Source organism: Eutrigla gurnardus (assembly GCF_963514095.1).
Source record: "Eutrigla gurnardus genome assembly, chromosome: 10".
NCBI lineage: Eukaryota > Metazoa > Chordata > Actinopteri > Perciformes > Triglidae > Eutrigla > Eutrigla gurnardus.
Genome location: NC_139924.1, coordinates 8,393,028 through 8,408,594, shown reverse-complemented (window position 1 = coordinate 8,408,594; position 15,567 = coordinate 8,393,028). Strand labels below are relative to the sequence as shown.

The following is a 15,567-nucleotide window of genomic DNA, read 5'->3' as shown; positions in this document are numbered from 1 at the left end:
TGACCCCATAGTTTTCTGCCAAAGCTGTGCCAATCAGTGAGTTTCGCATTTACAAATTATGATCATAATGTGAAAGTCGTCGCTTCAAGTGATGAGCCCACAGATAATGTTCACATGACTCTGTAGTTGCCCGGAGCTCTGTGGAGCTTTAAGCATCTTTAAATGTGTTGTTTTCAGTGATAAAAGCCCAACAAAGCCACTGAACCCGGACCAAGTTAGAGACTGAACACAGTGGAGCATTTAGCAGCTAATCCATCTAATTCCTGCATTAGTTGGTGAAGACCAGCAACACGGTTAAAGAGACTGAATATTGGAATGAATGTGTAAATGGCAACTGTTTGACAACACGTTAGCCAAGTTCATTTTATAAGATAATGATATGAGCACGTTGTTTATGGTATCACCATCAAGCCAAGATTCAACTGACATTTTGGCCTGCAAGTAATCTATTTTCTCGTAACGTGTCACTTATTAACAATCAGGCTCTTTCTCTTGTGGTCAAGTTGAGCTTAATTTCAGTCTGGTCAGATTCAGCCAATTTTAATTGAAGGAAGTTGTTGTTTGGATGCATTTATGTATATAATTTACTCAGCACATTTTCAGTGATGAATCTCTCAATTTGTGACCCTTTCTTTAGATTTCTCCGACTCTGAAGTTGCCATGTTCTCTGCCACCACTCCCGTTGTATGAACAACCTCCCATCAGCCCTTTCACCAGCCCCGAGCCCTCCACCCCGGATCCTCTCCCACGCTCACCCTCCACCGCACTTAATGGGGAGCACAAGCCTCCACCGCCCACCTCGTCACACAAGGGGCCGTTACCTACCCACAGTAAGACACACGTTCACAGAATAAGTTTGTGTGGAGTTGAATTAATTGAGAAGAGGTCACTGTGAGTTTTTTCTGTATTAGAAATCTCCCCCTCTCTCCGTAGATCAAAGCTCTGGCAAGAGTCCAGTCTCTCCAGGATTTCCTCAGCCACTGCGATTCACCCCTGAAGGAGGCCCAGGCAAACTACGACCTGTTAGTATAAAACTTATTCAAGAAGTGTGTTAATGGTTTTTTTAAATGTTGCTGTCAATATTTTTCTTTGTCTCGTGTGATAGTACTGAATATCTTTTGGACTGATGGTCAGACAGAAAGCAATTCAAAGACGCCACCTTGGGCTTTATTGTAATTTAATTGGTCTTTGTCTCTATTGCCTTGCATTTTATAGACCTAACAAATTAATCAATAATGAAAGTTATTATTAGTTGCAGCCCTATATTATAAAATGTTGATGTTAATTCCCCATTCTATTTCGACGACTGCTTTTTTCTTACTTTTTGTGTCCCAGAATGGGAAATTAACTTTAAGCTGTTTGTCAAATTTAGTAAAGTAGGCCATCTCCATCTCCTTCCTTTGCCTTTTTTTCTTAAACCTATATTTATTATAGTTTCTTTCACTGCTGCAGGTGCGAGCTGCTCCCCCTCCACCCAAACAGCACTCCCGCCGAACGCAGGAGAAGAGCGACAAAACAGAGGAGGTGGAGATCACACTGGTGTGACAGACGGACAAGCTGGCCGGCGGTTATAGAGACAGAAAAAATAAAAACAGATGACAGACTGATGCGTCATACAGACTGGGGAACTGAACTGCTCTGAACTGAAGTCAGCTTACACAAAGTGATGTGAAGCAAACCGAACTGAACCACAGCCTCTCTGCATTTCTCTCATTCTTCTAGTTGAAGAGGAGGGCAGTGAGATGGGATGAAGGCCGCATATCCAATTGAATAATCTCCCTATTAGCTTCCTAATGAAGTGCAGCAGTAGCCGCCCCCAAGTCCCTCTCTGCCCTCCCCCGTCCTTCCATTCTTGCCTTAAAACTTTACCTCATCGGGCAGCAAACCAGAGCACACTGAAGAGGAGGAAGATTGTCTTGAGCGGGGGAGCGTGAGAGAAAGTTAATGATGGGTTTGGCAAGTTTTCTTTTATCTTGTTATGGCTTGCTTCATGATATTGTAAAGCGATGTGTATATCTCTTGAAGGGAAGTTTGAGAAATGTCACTTTTTTCATTCACTTCCTAACAAATAATACTTGTCAAAAATGATGGAGCCCTGAAACTGACAAAATGTAGTTAAGGGTTAAAGTCAAAAATATAATCGCATAATAATATTGTTTGATCACATTTTTTTAAATGGCTTGTAAAAAGAAATGTACAGTGTAATACTTGTATTTTTGATCTTTTATTATTTCCCCCATGCAAATCTGTTTTCCTTTAATTTTCCTTGTGCATAAAACTAGGAATTAGGAAAATGTCTCATATTTGGCACAAATGAGAGGACTGTGTGGCTAGCTAGCTTGACTGATCACTTTGAGCACCAGCCTTTGCAGCTAGCTACCTATTTAGCTGAAGCTAACACTCTTCATAAAACTACACCAGCCAATGTTACCTTAATCATCCATAAACTACTGTATACTTCTGCAACATTACTGTAGAAACATAAGCTAGCTAGAGCTGGGAACTTTTGGTTGGTAGGTATGAACACATTGAGTTAATTTGACATTTTGAGAAAAGAAACCAAAAAAATCACACATATTTATTTCCACTGTTCTTGATAAAGACAAGAGAAATGCACTTAAACGTGAAAATGTTATTTAGATGGAATCATCTGTAGTCTGAACGTCGATTAGCATAGCAGTGTAGCAAGTAGGTTGATGGCTAAATTGCTTTAGCTATTGTTACAAGAATGTATACACTGATGGTACAGAGTAGCCTATGCAATAAAGTGTATTGCTGACTAGGTGCAGTAGCTGGTGTAGTTTTATGCCAAAACCTTCAGCATGGCCGCTAGCTAAAAAAAGGTTGACGCTGCTTTTAGCCACCAGTGTTTTAAGGTAAGCTAGCTGACATAGCGTGAGCCATATAGTCCTATGTGGACAGGAAAAAGGGTATCGATTTTAAAAAAGGAAGTGTGTGCCAAGACCCCAAAAAGGAAGAATAAATGAGTAAAAGGAATGTTTTTGACTTGCTGACATCTTTGACAATGTCTGAGTGTCAGGGCTCCATTAAAAAGTAAGCTTGATGAGTCATTAACAAAAAAGAGAACTTGCCAAACGTCATGATTTGGATTGCAGTCGGGGTTGGAGTAAATGGACAGAGAAACTGGGTGGTATGTGGACGCAGTGCAGTCACCCCACCTGCCCCTCCCCCCACCTCGCCAGCCCTTCCCTCGCCATATATAGAGTCCTTATCATCATACGTATTCAATGTGTATTAGTACAGTACATTACTGTTGTCATAGGAATGTTATGCACAGCGTTTCATATAGACTAACTCAGCTGATTGGAATACCATGTCTGATATGTAGTGGAAGTTTTATCCTCATCGTATCCTGAAAGGGCATTGTAAATACAGTAAGAAGGAGGGATGAAAGAAGAGGAGGGAAGGAGGGGTTGAAAGAGAGAAAATGGAGGCTGGATCCTCCCTTCAGCTCTTTTCGCCATCTCTCTTCCCACAGTTCCTTTCTTTGTCTCCCTCTCTAATGTCTGTTCTGTCCATTGGCAGTCAGTGTGAATCGATCGGCCATCATATGCACACATCCGGTTACATTATATTAGGCACGCATTGCTTTAGCTTCTCATTCTGTGACCCTCTGTGTGCTTTTATCACTGATTGGTTCAGGAGGAGGCCTGTGGTGCCTTCAAAGGCACCGACTTCATTGGTATTCAGTGTGTGGTGGCAAAGAGAGGTTATATTTGAGATGTTATAGACGCTGATCATATTTGGTGTCAGGAGTTTTTACTAATCACAAAATGAACTGTATAGCTTTTATCCCTACAGATCATATCTCCTCTCACATTTTTCATTTCATTTTGAACAGCTCCCCTATAACGTATATCCTTGTTAAGTTGAAATGCATACCATGGTATTATTTTTCTCTGTAATCTTGCCAAGCAACTCCATCACATCACTGAGTCTGGGTTTTTTTTGTTTTTTTCATACAGAAGTTTCACATTTCCAATTCGACATCGTCCTTGTGTTTTCCTTTGATTGATGGTGGTAGAAATGGAGAGCAAAAGATGTATAGAGCAAATACATCACGCTAAATGGACAGAACTAGCAAATGACATTCAAATGGAGCAAGTACAATTCAGTTTTGTGTTGGTTTTTTTATACTGAAAGAACATAAATCTTCCCCCCCTTAAATAGCCTTCAAGCCTTTAAAACTCCTTGCCTAAAGGGCAGCGTAGCACTTTTATTTATTTGTACCTTCCCTGGAAAGTAGCAGTACCTTTTAAAATAGCATCAGAATGGATAGAAAAGACTGTGATGAATCACTGCAGTTTAATACAGAAATCAGAGTTATTCATTTTCATTTAAATTCTGTGGCAATTCCTCTATTTCAGTGTGACTGATGATTTTGTTCTTAAAAAAATGTGTTCTCCACTCTTCCAAAGAGAGAGATATAATTGTGGACAATGTAATATGTCAAAGGTGTTTTCCTAAACCTATAAAAACATAAAGAGCAATGTTTTTGAATGCAGACTTGGAGAGAATGTGGTTTTATGGTCTCGAGATGGGCCCAGCTTGTTTGCGTGTGCGATTGTTTAAAGTGTAGAGGATCAGATCTGTTTTGGATTCTGAAGATGTAAAGGTGTTGCCCCCCCATATTTATTTTAACCACGGTTTGATTTTCATTAATACATTCCCAAATAAAGTATACTCAAAAGATATCAAAACGGACTTTTTAACTTGATGATTTATTTTTGGGTGTGATGTATTTCATGATGAAATGTGATGGAAAACAAAATTGAAGGTATTCAATTTGTGTTGCTTTCAGTTTAAGGACATAAGTCACACACCAAAGTCTGTGTCTCAGCCAATTTCCCGTTGGTATGCATCTGTACCAGAATCTTACATTTTTTTCTATACTTAGTGCAAACAAAAAGGTATGGATTATGAAGACTGGAGCATATGTGGAGTTGGGGCACAGCTTTAGAATTCTTGAAGAAGAGAAACGATCTGATCTGGGTTCAAATTGATTGTTTTCCTCTTTGCAAGTGGAGGTGAATTATGTCAGATTGAGAAACAAAGTGATGCAAGACATAAAGACGCGTAAATTATGTTTTTTTGACATCAGCTTTTAGAAACATTTTGTGTAGCATCCATGCCTTACAAAGTTAAGCATGCTGGAAATAGTGTTTCACATCCAAACCTCTGCTCCGCTGCTTGTGGTCGAGGCGACTTGATCAGCAGCATCTCATTCAAAATAAGAAGTTTATATCGCCCTGCAACACTTCCCACAATCGGTCTTTTATAAAATGTATGACTTTTTATGTTGCCAGTCGCCACTTTGATTATTTCCCTATTTAATAGTCCCTCTGGTCCGCTACAGTGTTGAATTATTTGGTATGAGCCCATTTTTTGTTTTTTATATATTATATAATTCTTTTAAAATTTCATCCATCGATTTGAAGCAGCTGCACAGCTGCTGTCATTGACAATGTGGTGAAACAACGGGCCTTCCCTCTCATCACAGACTGTTGCCATGGTGACAATAATAATGAGAACAAGTGCAAGTCTTTCTGCATATTATTGGCTGTACAAAAAAAATCAAAGTTTGTATTTATTGTGTAAAAATGTTAATTAATAAAAAAAATATTGAAAAGGTGTTTCTGTTTTATTCTGAAGGGTTTTTTACATCCAATTGTGTGTTTATGCACCTATATTTGATTTTGTACAGAACTGGGAGTTTCTCTGTGTTTTGACGTTCCAGTCTCTAGAAGTGGGTGTGATCGTGACAACATACTCTGTAAACACCAGAGTTTCCTGAGTGGAGCAGGAGGGAGGAGAGAAACGCCAGCGCAGAGCAGCAAAGCAGTGACACTGAACTTTGTTTTGAAGGGTTTTAATGTGTTCATGCAAAAGATTTGACTCCCTCAGTTTTCCTTATTTTAGAAATTAACCATGCAATCCAGGGCAAATTCCTCTTGTGTGAAACTCTACCTGTGCTCCAACCCAGAAGGTATGTCAAAAAGCAAATGAGAGAAGGTTTCTGTGTTCTTTGGTCGTGTTTTTGTGATGTGCATGTTGTTTGTGTTTATGCTCTGTAGATAGCGTGTTAGAGCGCAGAGCTCTGAGAGAGAGTGTGTTCCCTGAACTCAGAGAGCACTGTCGATGCACGCTGGGACTAGAGGTCAGGGTGAGTAAACACACGCTGCTAAATCTGCATAGGAGACCGTGATGAATGTATATGCTATATGAAAGGTATTACTTCTTTTCTTGCAAGGTCCTACTTGGTTTTACATCCTTTACGTTCTTTTATTAACTCATAACTACTCGTACATTTATGGCTTTTGCAGACAGGAGGAACATTCAGCTCTGGTCAACCGTTCTTACTTTATTTGAAATATGTGACCAAATTTACTTAAAGAGTTGTTTCTGTTCACTGGTGGATAACTGCTGGGGCCTTTATTCCTTTAACCCAATGAACTGCTGACAATTGCATCTTTATTTATTTTTTTTTAGATATTTGTATCCTCTCCACTTTATTTCAGCTTTTTATTCATTTGCATTCATTTGTTTAATTGTTTTGCATTCATTTGTTTAATTGTTTTGCTCATCAAATGTTGAATATACTGTAATGGAAATGGCTCGTTGATGGCTGACACGCAAAACCTCCTATCTGAAAAATTCAGTTTTTTGAGAAAACAAACCAATGCATAATACACAGTTTTTGGACTATATTACTTTATTATGTGTTAACAATACAGACTAGGTATTGTTAACCTTCCTTGTTCTCATCATCCAAAGTAAAAATCCACCAATCGGAAAATCCTGCAGATAGGAGGTTTTGCTATTCGGCCATCGTCATGCTAGAGGTGAAAGTCCTGACTTGAAATTACGATTTTGGAATCAAACTATTCTGAAAAGCTGCAGCCAGAAAGTAAGTGTGTGTGTGTGTGTGTGTGTGTGTGTGTGTGTGTGTGTGTGTGTGTGTGTGTGTGTGTGTGTCTCTCCCTTATTCTTTCACATTATCCCCCTGAGGCCATTCCTTTTAAAAGTGCAGTCAATTCTGCTTTAATTTGCTTAATTAAATTTGACAAAAAATAAAAGAGGGTGAGCATCTGTAACGCGACTGTGCGTAGTGTGTTTGGTGTGCATGAAATCACCTTGGGCCGCTTCAACCGGCACATTGTTCCATCTCTTTTCAGCAGCATGTGTAATTAGAGAGTACGAAGAATATCAACTGAGCCACCACCTGGCCAATTGTTACTGCACCTTATTGTGTGCTTTTCATATAAAACGGATTAGTCATCTCTCCTTTAGATAACTGACCTGTGTGTGTGTGTGTGTGTGTGTGTGTGTGTGTGTGTGTGTGTGTGTGTGTGTGTGTGTGTGCGTGTGTGTGTGTGTGTGTGTGTGTGTGTGTGTGTGTGTGTGTGTGTAGGTGATAGACCCATTTGAGTCCAGTGATCCCAGCCGTTGGCCAGATGAAATCACCCGACAGCAGCTGATTGAAGAATGCAGAAAGAGCTCTGCAGGACCTTTTTTACTGGTAAATAAATCACCAGGATTGATTTAGTTATGAGTATATAGTTGTACAGCATGTCTCAGCTTCTACAGGAGAATCATAATATTAAATAATTTTAGCTTGCATCATTAATATATTGTGTTATTTAACTATTAGCTGCTGTTAAATCAGCCCCTGTTGAGCTTTATAAACCACTAAACACCAAATACAAGTATGAACTAATCAGTGCTGTTCTTTTTGTTGTCCACATGGTGGTGCTGCAGGTCCTCGTAGGCCATCAGTATGGCACAGCCAGTCTGCCTGCCCAGGTGGAGGTGTCAGAGTACCAGCTGCTGCTGCAGGAGAGCCAGTGGGCGGGCATCAGCACCCAGGAACTGGAGAGAGCTTACATGAGGGACGAGAACACCATCCCTCCCTCCTACTGCCTGCGACCTCCACACAGACACACCTGCTGTCCTCAGGTGATGCACACCGGGCCGGGCCTCAGAAATGTGTCATTCATCTACTGTTTTCATTCACATTACATTCTGATTAAGATTCTCTTGCTAAGCAAAGAGGAGTTGATTTGTCCAAATGCAGCTGCTAATTAAATGCGAGTACAAATTATGATCAGCACTGATGGATTAGTGTTTGGTCTTATATTTCTTTAATCAGTTTTTCTGTGTATCTGTTTGTTGTTTAGCAAGCAGAAATGAAGGAGGAAGAGGAGATGAAGGATAAAGAGGAAGAGCTGAGGAAGATGTTTCAAACCACCGTGAGTCTGTGTGTCCACAACGGTGCACTGAGTCCAGAGAGAGCCCAACGTTACTACAGATCAGGTGAGGTGGGCGTGCCGGTGTGGCTTCTGCTTGATGTTCAGGTGTGATTTAATACGTGCTCTGCTGCTTCGCTCTCAGCCCTCGATGCAGATCTGAGATTTGCTCTGGACAACCGTCCTGATGATGACATCAACAGACGCTGCCTGGTCTACGTCCACAGGGTCATCAACGCAAAAGGAGAGAGAGAAAAGAAACAGATGAAGCCAAAACTTCGGCCCCAGTCAGAGGTAACCCATCACTTTCTCAGGATTTATGACCGCCCGCCGCCCGGGATCTGCACTCATGCAAAGTTGTATCAAAAGGGCCCCAGAAAGTGATTAAAATACCTTTTTTTCCTCTCCATATCCCTTATATTTAGGCCATGACCTTTGACCTAAGGACACCCACTGATGGACAATTACTGTCAGCGATGTGTGATGACTTCCTCCCCGCTCTCATCACTTCCTCCCAGCTTCCAGTCTACGCCACCAGCACCGAGTGTGACCGTCGCCATGGTTACACAACAGCCAGGAGGCGAGGCTACGCCGAGTCTCTGTGCCAGCAGGTGTACTCTGACCTCGTGGGGTTGATTGGCAGCTTGAGCGACTTGGAAAGAGGCTCTCAGCTCGGTGATGCTTTGGCCAGAGAGCAGGCTGAGCAGGAGGAGCTGTGCAACGCCTTGTCCCGACTGTATGACGTCATTCTGCCAGAGGAGGAAAAGGTCAGGATGAAGGCGTTTTAACTGCTTTGTTTTTAGCCTGGCAGTGTGAATGCTTAGAAATAGAAAGTTACAGATCTATTTCCCCTTCACTGTGACATTCGGATAGAGCCAAACTAACAATATAACTATCATATTCATTGCATCACCAGAATTTCATTTTCATTTGCTGTAGGTCAGAGCCTATGTGGAGCAGCGCAAACAACAGTGCCCTCTAGTGGTGACAGGAGGACCATGCACAGGGAAGACGGTTCTGCTGGCACACTGTGCTCAACAGGTAAGTGGGCTGAGGAGACATGTGAAACTCACATTAGATGTTAAATCCCTCCACCCATAACTCATTTCCAATCCAAATAATACAATACATGCTACAAACAGATAGTAGACATACATAATCACAATTCCTCCAATTTTATTTTTATTAAAAAAAATAGCCGCTGTCCACTTAAAAAAGAGGAAACTCTGTCATTTTTCACATTTTTTATCTGTGCATTAACTGGTGTCTCTTTGTTGTTGCTTGAAATGCTTAAAAATTTCATAAATTACTGTTATGAAACTAGTTAGTGAAAAAATAATTTGCAACTATTTTGATAATTGTAAAAGACATTTTTTAAAACCAACCTGCCTATAATTTAGTGGTTCTAGCCTCTCAGTTATACAGTTATATTTGGGTTTTGTATTGTTGGAGGGACAAAAACAAAAACACATTTAAATGCATCAGTTTGTGTCCTGGAAATGCTGATGGACGTTTCTAATTATTGACATATTATAGATGTAAGAATGAATCGATTCATCTGGTAATTAATCTTCGGATTACGGTAACTGGAAATGACAGTCATCGTTACTTGCAGCTCTACTTGAGCCTGACATTTGCACTGTAACACCGTGATACAGGAAGCTGCTCTACTTTGTCTTGAAGAAGCATTTTGTCTCTCCACAGATGAAGTCTTGGCTGCCCGACTGCGATCCTGTGGTGATCACTTGTTTTTGCAACCTGTCTATCAACCCTTCCCCAAGGCACCTGTTGTTGAGCCTGTGCTATCAAATATGCGATAGATATCACAGCAAGTCTTCCACTAAGCTGAATCCCAACAACCTGGACGCTCCTAACTGCATCACTGACCTTTGGGACTCCAGCTGTTGCCCCGCCTCCAACGCCTGTGTGTCCGAGCTTGAAGAGCATCTGTCATCCCTCCTCTCCTTCACGCCCTCTGCCGAGCAACCTCTAGTTCTAATCCTTGATGGTCTGGATCACATGGAAAACAACTTTGGACCTCGCATCATGGAGAGCCTCCCGTCGCCCCTCCCTCCCGGCGTCAAACTCATCCTCTCGGCCAACCGAACCCAAGCCATCGACCCACAGAGCAGTCCACCTCGGCGTGTGGCAGAGGGCTCTGAGAGGCACTCCACATATGAACGTGTTCACCTGGGAACGGCGGACAGGAAGCAGCGTGTGAAGCTGTTGGCGTCACTGCTGAGCAGTTCGGGGAGGAGTGTGACATCAGGACAACAGGCGCTGGTGAACCAGGCGCTGACTTCCTGTCGTCTAACTCTTTATGCTCGACTCCTCCACCTACACGCCTCGCTCTGGCACTCTGGTACAAGCAATACAGTAAAACAGACATATTCTTAAAGGATAAGGCTTCTTCATTTCCCTTACAGTCAACTATTTTCTGCCATTAATAATTGGTGTGCTCGTGCAGAAGACCCATATGTTGCCCGTATGACGGAACTCTGAGGTCCATCGAGGACGGGCCAAGAGTGCTGCAAATTGTTTTTTATTTAATTATACATTAATAACCTTTTATTGCACAAAATAGGCACTGAAATTTACATTGAGTACATTTACATGTTATATTTTCAAATATATTAAAAATGATGACAAGAATTTAAAAAAACGAGTACATACAGTTTAGTGAAACACTTTCCAGCCATCAGAAATAACATATTTTACTATAAACGGAGCTGAAGGAATGTTGATATTTCAAGCCTCAACACAGTCTGACTGGATTCCTCTCCTTCTGTCCCTTTTTTCTTCTCTCGCCACCAGATTCCGATGTGACCGAGTCGTCTCTCCCTGACAGCGTCCACTCGTCCATCTCTGCGCTGCTAGATCACCTCGAGCTGAAACACGGCTCCTCCATCGTGGCCCGCGCCGTCTCCTACCTGACCCTCTCCCGGACAGGGCTCACTGAGGCCGAGCTCGCTGATCTGCTGTCCGGTGACCACAAGGTGTTGACTGAGTGTGTTCAGGTGAATGAGAGCCCTTCCTCCAAAATGAAGGTCCCGCAGGTCGACGTGGAGAGACTCCTATTAGATTTGAGGAGGTTTCTCCTCAGCAGGACTGTTGCAGGGTCCTGCGTTTTGTTCTGGGCGAGCAGGCATTTCAAGCTGGTGGTGGCTAAGAGGTGTTTAGGCACTCCTGAAGCGAGGAGGGAGATTCACTCAGCGATGGCGGACTATTTCAGTGGCCGACCGTCTAGTGGCGGAGGTGCAAAACCACTTCTAGTGAAGCAGAAATGTGGACCAAACAAGGACGTCGTCCAGATAGAGATCTACATAGACAGGCAGCCAGCCAGTCAGCCGTTTGTTTTCGCCTCTTCTTTCAAAGAGGTCGGCCGCGTGAACTTGAGGAAGATCGTGGAATTGCCGTATCACTTGAAAGAAAGTGCCCGATGGGGGGAGTTGGAGCGCGGGCTGTTGATGTCTTTGAGCTTTCAGCAGGCAATGGTTGCAGCGGGACTACTGGGAGATCTGGTAGCCATGTTGGAGAGCGACAAGGGGACTTCTCATTTCCATTTGTCAAGGGAAAGGGCGCTCGTAGCTCGCATATTGAAGTCGTTTGCTTGCTCACTGCAGAGGTCACCCCGGCAGCTGCCCTCGGTGCTGGAGACCGGTCTCCTGCCTTATCTGGAGGTCTTCCCTGCACTGGAAGATTTTGTCGGAGAGATCAGAGAGGAGAGGAGGGAAAGAGGAAGCGGATTAGGAGTATCACTTTGCCCAGCTCCCTCCTCTGCTCCCGCCATTCGGCGTTTGAAGTTCAACGCCAAAATCAAGGACGTTTCTGTCCGGGGAGCAGCCGGGACGGAGTGTGGCATCGTGGCAGAGGTCATGGACGACGGCACGGCCTGGGTTTGGAAAGGCCCCAGGTGTGATTTAGTCGAACCGTCGCTGAGCTGTGATCGGGAGGAGCTGAAGTTTGCGGACGTGAAGAGCAGCGGTCAATTCGTGTTGCTTTCCACGCGATGCAACAAGCTTTTCTTGTGGGATGTGGCAGGTGCGCAGATGTTTCTGCAGTTTGAGGACGCTTTGAAAACAGAGTCGAGCCAAGGAACGGTTGAGGGGTTTGCTGCATATCAGAAAAAGTTTTTTCTATGGTGGAAAGGGGAGAGTTTGGTGAGCGTGTTTGACGTCTCCACAGAGAGCTCGACTCATTTCCAGTGTCAGAGCTGCGTGACCTGTTTGGTTTGCTCCTCCGACGGCCTTTACGCGTACTGTGGGCAGGAGGGAGGCACCGTGTCCATGTTTGACACAAGCGCCGGCGGCCTCCTCTGCACTTGCTCAAACTCAAACTGCTGCGCGGTGACGTCAGTGATCCTGCGCGAGGATAAGTGGGAGGTGGCGTGTGTTGACAGGACAGGGAGTGTGACTGTATGGGATGTGGCATCCCAAAGAAATCCACCCAGACTTGTGACAGAAAGCCTGACTGGGAGTGAATCTGACAACGTCCTCAACGTAGATCACTCGCATGAAATCGGCACTTTCTTGGTGTGTCAATCCCACCGCGTTGCACTGTGGGATACGTGCGACTGGGTGCTGTGGGACCAGTTCTCGGCTCCGCAGGGGAGGGCCTTCACTCAAGCTGTGCTCTCCCGGGATGGCCACCTTTTCCTGGCTTTGTTGGACGCCTGTCCGTCCATCTGGGTGTGGAGCGTCAGCACGGGGGAGTGTGTTCTCTCCTTAGAGACAAGCAAGCGGCCTCACACGCTCCTTAAAACGGCCTCAGACGTTGTCGCCGTGGCTTGCAACGGCAGCCTGACAATGTGGGACTCCGGGATGATCGAGGTTGCGGGTGCGACTCCAAAAATGGGGCGTGGCGTGAAAGCGGTGGCGGTTGAAAAAAATGGTGGGCGCTTTTACACCTCCGATGGGTCAGAGACCGTGTGGAGGTGGAGATTAGAAACGGGACTTCCGCATGATAACTTCCTACATGGCGGCCCTGTGGGAAAAATGTGTCTCTCTCCGGATGGCATCCAACTTGTGACGCTCTCCGCGGGGGAAATATACGTTTGGCAGACAGAAACGGGTCAGAACACGCTGCGTGTGAGTGGCAGCAGGGCGACGGATATCCTCATCACCCCCAACAGTAACTTTGGGGTGAGTATTTCTGAGCGAGGGTTGTCTCGTGTTTGGAAGCTGGAACACGGGAGCATCGTGTGCAGCATACACCCGTACCTATCTGACGCCCAGGTGTCGCCTCGGGGCACCTTCCTTATCGGCCGTCGCCATGGAGACCTGCTAGCCGCCAGTCTGTGGTCGGGGTCGATCAGCAAGCGTTTCTCCTGCGCAGAAAGCTCAGAACGCGTTGTGGCTTTCCACGCCCTTTCCGAGCAACCGGACTTTGTGGTGGTGATGACGGCCTCGGGGGCGGTGTACACCTGGAAAGTAGCCGAGGAGACGCTGTGCTTGCACTTCCGGTTGCCTTGTGGGTTCCACTGTCAGCCGCGAGACTTCCAGATGACCTCTGACGGGAGCTATGCCCTGCTGTCCACCGAAAACGATGCCGTCAACCTCTTGGACTTGTCTCAGGTCAGGCTGTGCTCGTTCAAAGCTGAGGGTCCTGTTGTCAAAGCTTGTTTGGATAAAACTGGATGTTACGCCGCCTACATATCCGGCGCCACCGGCACCCTGGAGGAAACCTGCGGCTGTGAGCTGCGGGCGAGGCTCGTCCTCGCTGTCGTACGACTGGCAGACGGGGAACGGATAGGGAGCGTGCCTCTGGCTAAGATGCCGTTGACTCTGGTTGTGTGTGAGCAGCAGCGTGTGCTTGTGGGGTTCGAGGACGGGTCCGTAGGCGTGTATTCTATCTCGGACGTCACGATGGACGGGGAGGAGTCGGTCAGGCGCAGAGAGAATTTGAAGCAGTGTCCCTTTGACAGAGCATTCAGGTGGTTACCACTAGCAACCCCCAATATAACATGGGCTTAAAGGTGCCATATTATACTGATTTTCATCAATTTCACACAGCTGTCAGAGGTCCAACAACACTGTATTCCATATGCATCTATATACAGTATATATATATATATATATATATATATATATATATATATATATACAGTATATATATATATATATATATATATATATATATATATATATATATATATATATATATATATATATATATATATATATATATATATTAGCTCATAGAGGTGGGACTTATATATATATATATATATATATATTAGTGCTGTCAATCGATTAAATAACGAATTAATCGACAATTGGCCGTGATTAATCGTAATTAATCGCTTTGTTTCTTCTTAAGAATAAAGTATGTTATAATGGATATTTAAATGCAAAATGATGGAATTTATGTAGAATCAACACAAAGGAAGTATTTAAATTCAAATACTATTGTTAAATAGCAGCTTTTTTAACTTTAAGCACAGATTCTCTCATGTGTTCTACAGATTTCCAAAGAAACCATCAAGGCCATCAAAATTGACTGTTAGCTTGAAAAAGGCATATTTCTTATATGCACTATTCTATTGCGGACCTTTCAAAAAGGTCCGCAATGGAACATGCAAATATGGAAAAAAGAACAAGGAAATATTCTGCTGTGAAGTCAGAATGATAAATCTTTTTCACTCCATAGAACAACAATTCAGCTTAGTCCTCCTTTACATTCAGCCAGTTACTGAGACAGACCAGTCTGTTTACATTGTCAGAGGACAAAGCAGCACACGCCACATCTAGTGTCTCTCACGTAGACATATGGGGTCAGTTCAGTCTCATTAATAATGAATGCACAGAGAAGGATTCACAAATGTATTTTGTGATTTATATATAAATGACTCTCTTCTCACAAATACATTTCGTTTTAAATAAATGTAATATAAACCATAAATATATGAATTAAAAAAATATTTGCAATTTTCATCAAAAATGTATTTGTATGTTGTTACATTTATGTACAAATTTGAATTCAAAAGATGCTTTTCATTTGTGAACTTTTTTGCATTTGTTTGTGGATTTTTGAGACTCTCCTGACGCGGCTGGATTCACAAATGCGTTTTTTTCCAAGGAACTCTCTGTAGCCAATCAGATGCCTCCCTCGTTTTCAGCCAATCACATGCATTCCCACGAGGGAATGTACCTCAACATGACCAGAGCACAGCTTTTTCTCTGCGCATTTTGCGCATTTGCGTTAGCTAACTAGTTAGCCATAATGCTTTTAGACAACGGATCATAAGCTAACTTAGCTAGCATAATATGATCCTACTTACATCAGAAAACATAACCGTATC

General features: G+C 43.5%; 2 protein-coding genes across 3 annotated transcripts in view; both read left to right on the top strand.

Annotated features, from left to right (window-relative positions):
* fchsd2 (FCH and double SH3 domains 2) overlaps positions 1-5,634 on the top strand; it is a 55,574-nt gene extending 49,940 nt beyond the window's left edge. For both annotated transcript variants that reach the window (XM_084019158.1, XM_084019157.1), the window contains 3 exons: positions 638-830; positions 934-1,022; positions 1,453-5,634. In XM_084019158.1, coding sequence (XP_083875284.1) covers positions 638-830; positions 934-1,022; positions 1,453-1,545 — 375 coding nt within the window. In that variant the 3' untranslated portion in view covers positions 1,546-5,634. The remainder of the gene's footprint in view (positions 1-637; positions 831-933; positions 1,023-1,452) is intronic.
* A 192-nt stretch (positions 5,635-5,826) lies between these two features.
* LOC311019600 (NACHT and WD repeat domain-containing protein 2) lies at positions 5,827-14,357 on the top strand. Its single transcript, XM_084019152.1, has 10 exons — positions 5,827-6,007; positions 6,096-6,184; positions 7,433-7,540; positions 7,780-7,977; positions 8,199-8,334; positions 8,413-8,561; positions 8,693-9,034; positions 9,207-9,308; positions 9,972-10,629; positions 11,082-14,357. Exons 1-10 carry the CDS (start codon positions 5,950-5,952, stop codon positions 14,237-14,239), a joined length of 4,998 nt encoding a protein of 1,665 aa, XP_083875278.1. The 5' UTR covers positions 5,827-5,949; the 3' UTR covers positions 14,240-14,357.
* The last annotated feature ends 1,210 nt before the right edge of the window (positions 14,358-15,567 follow it).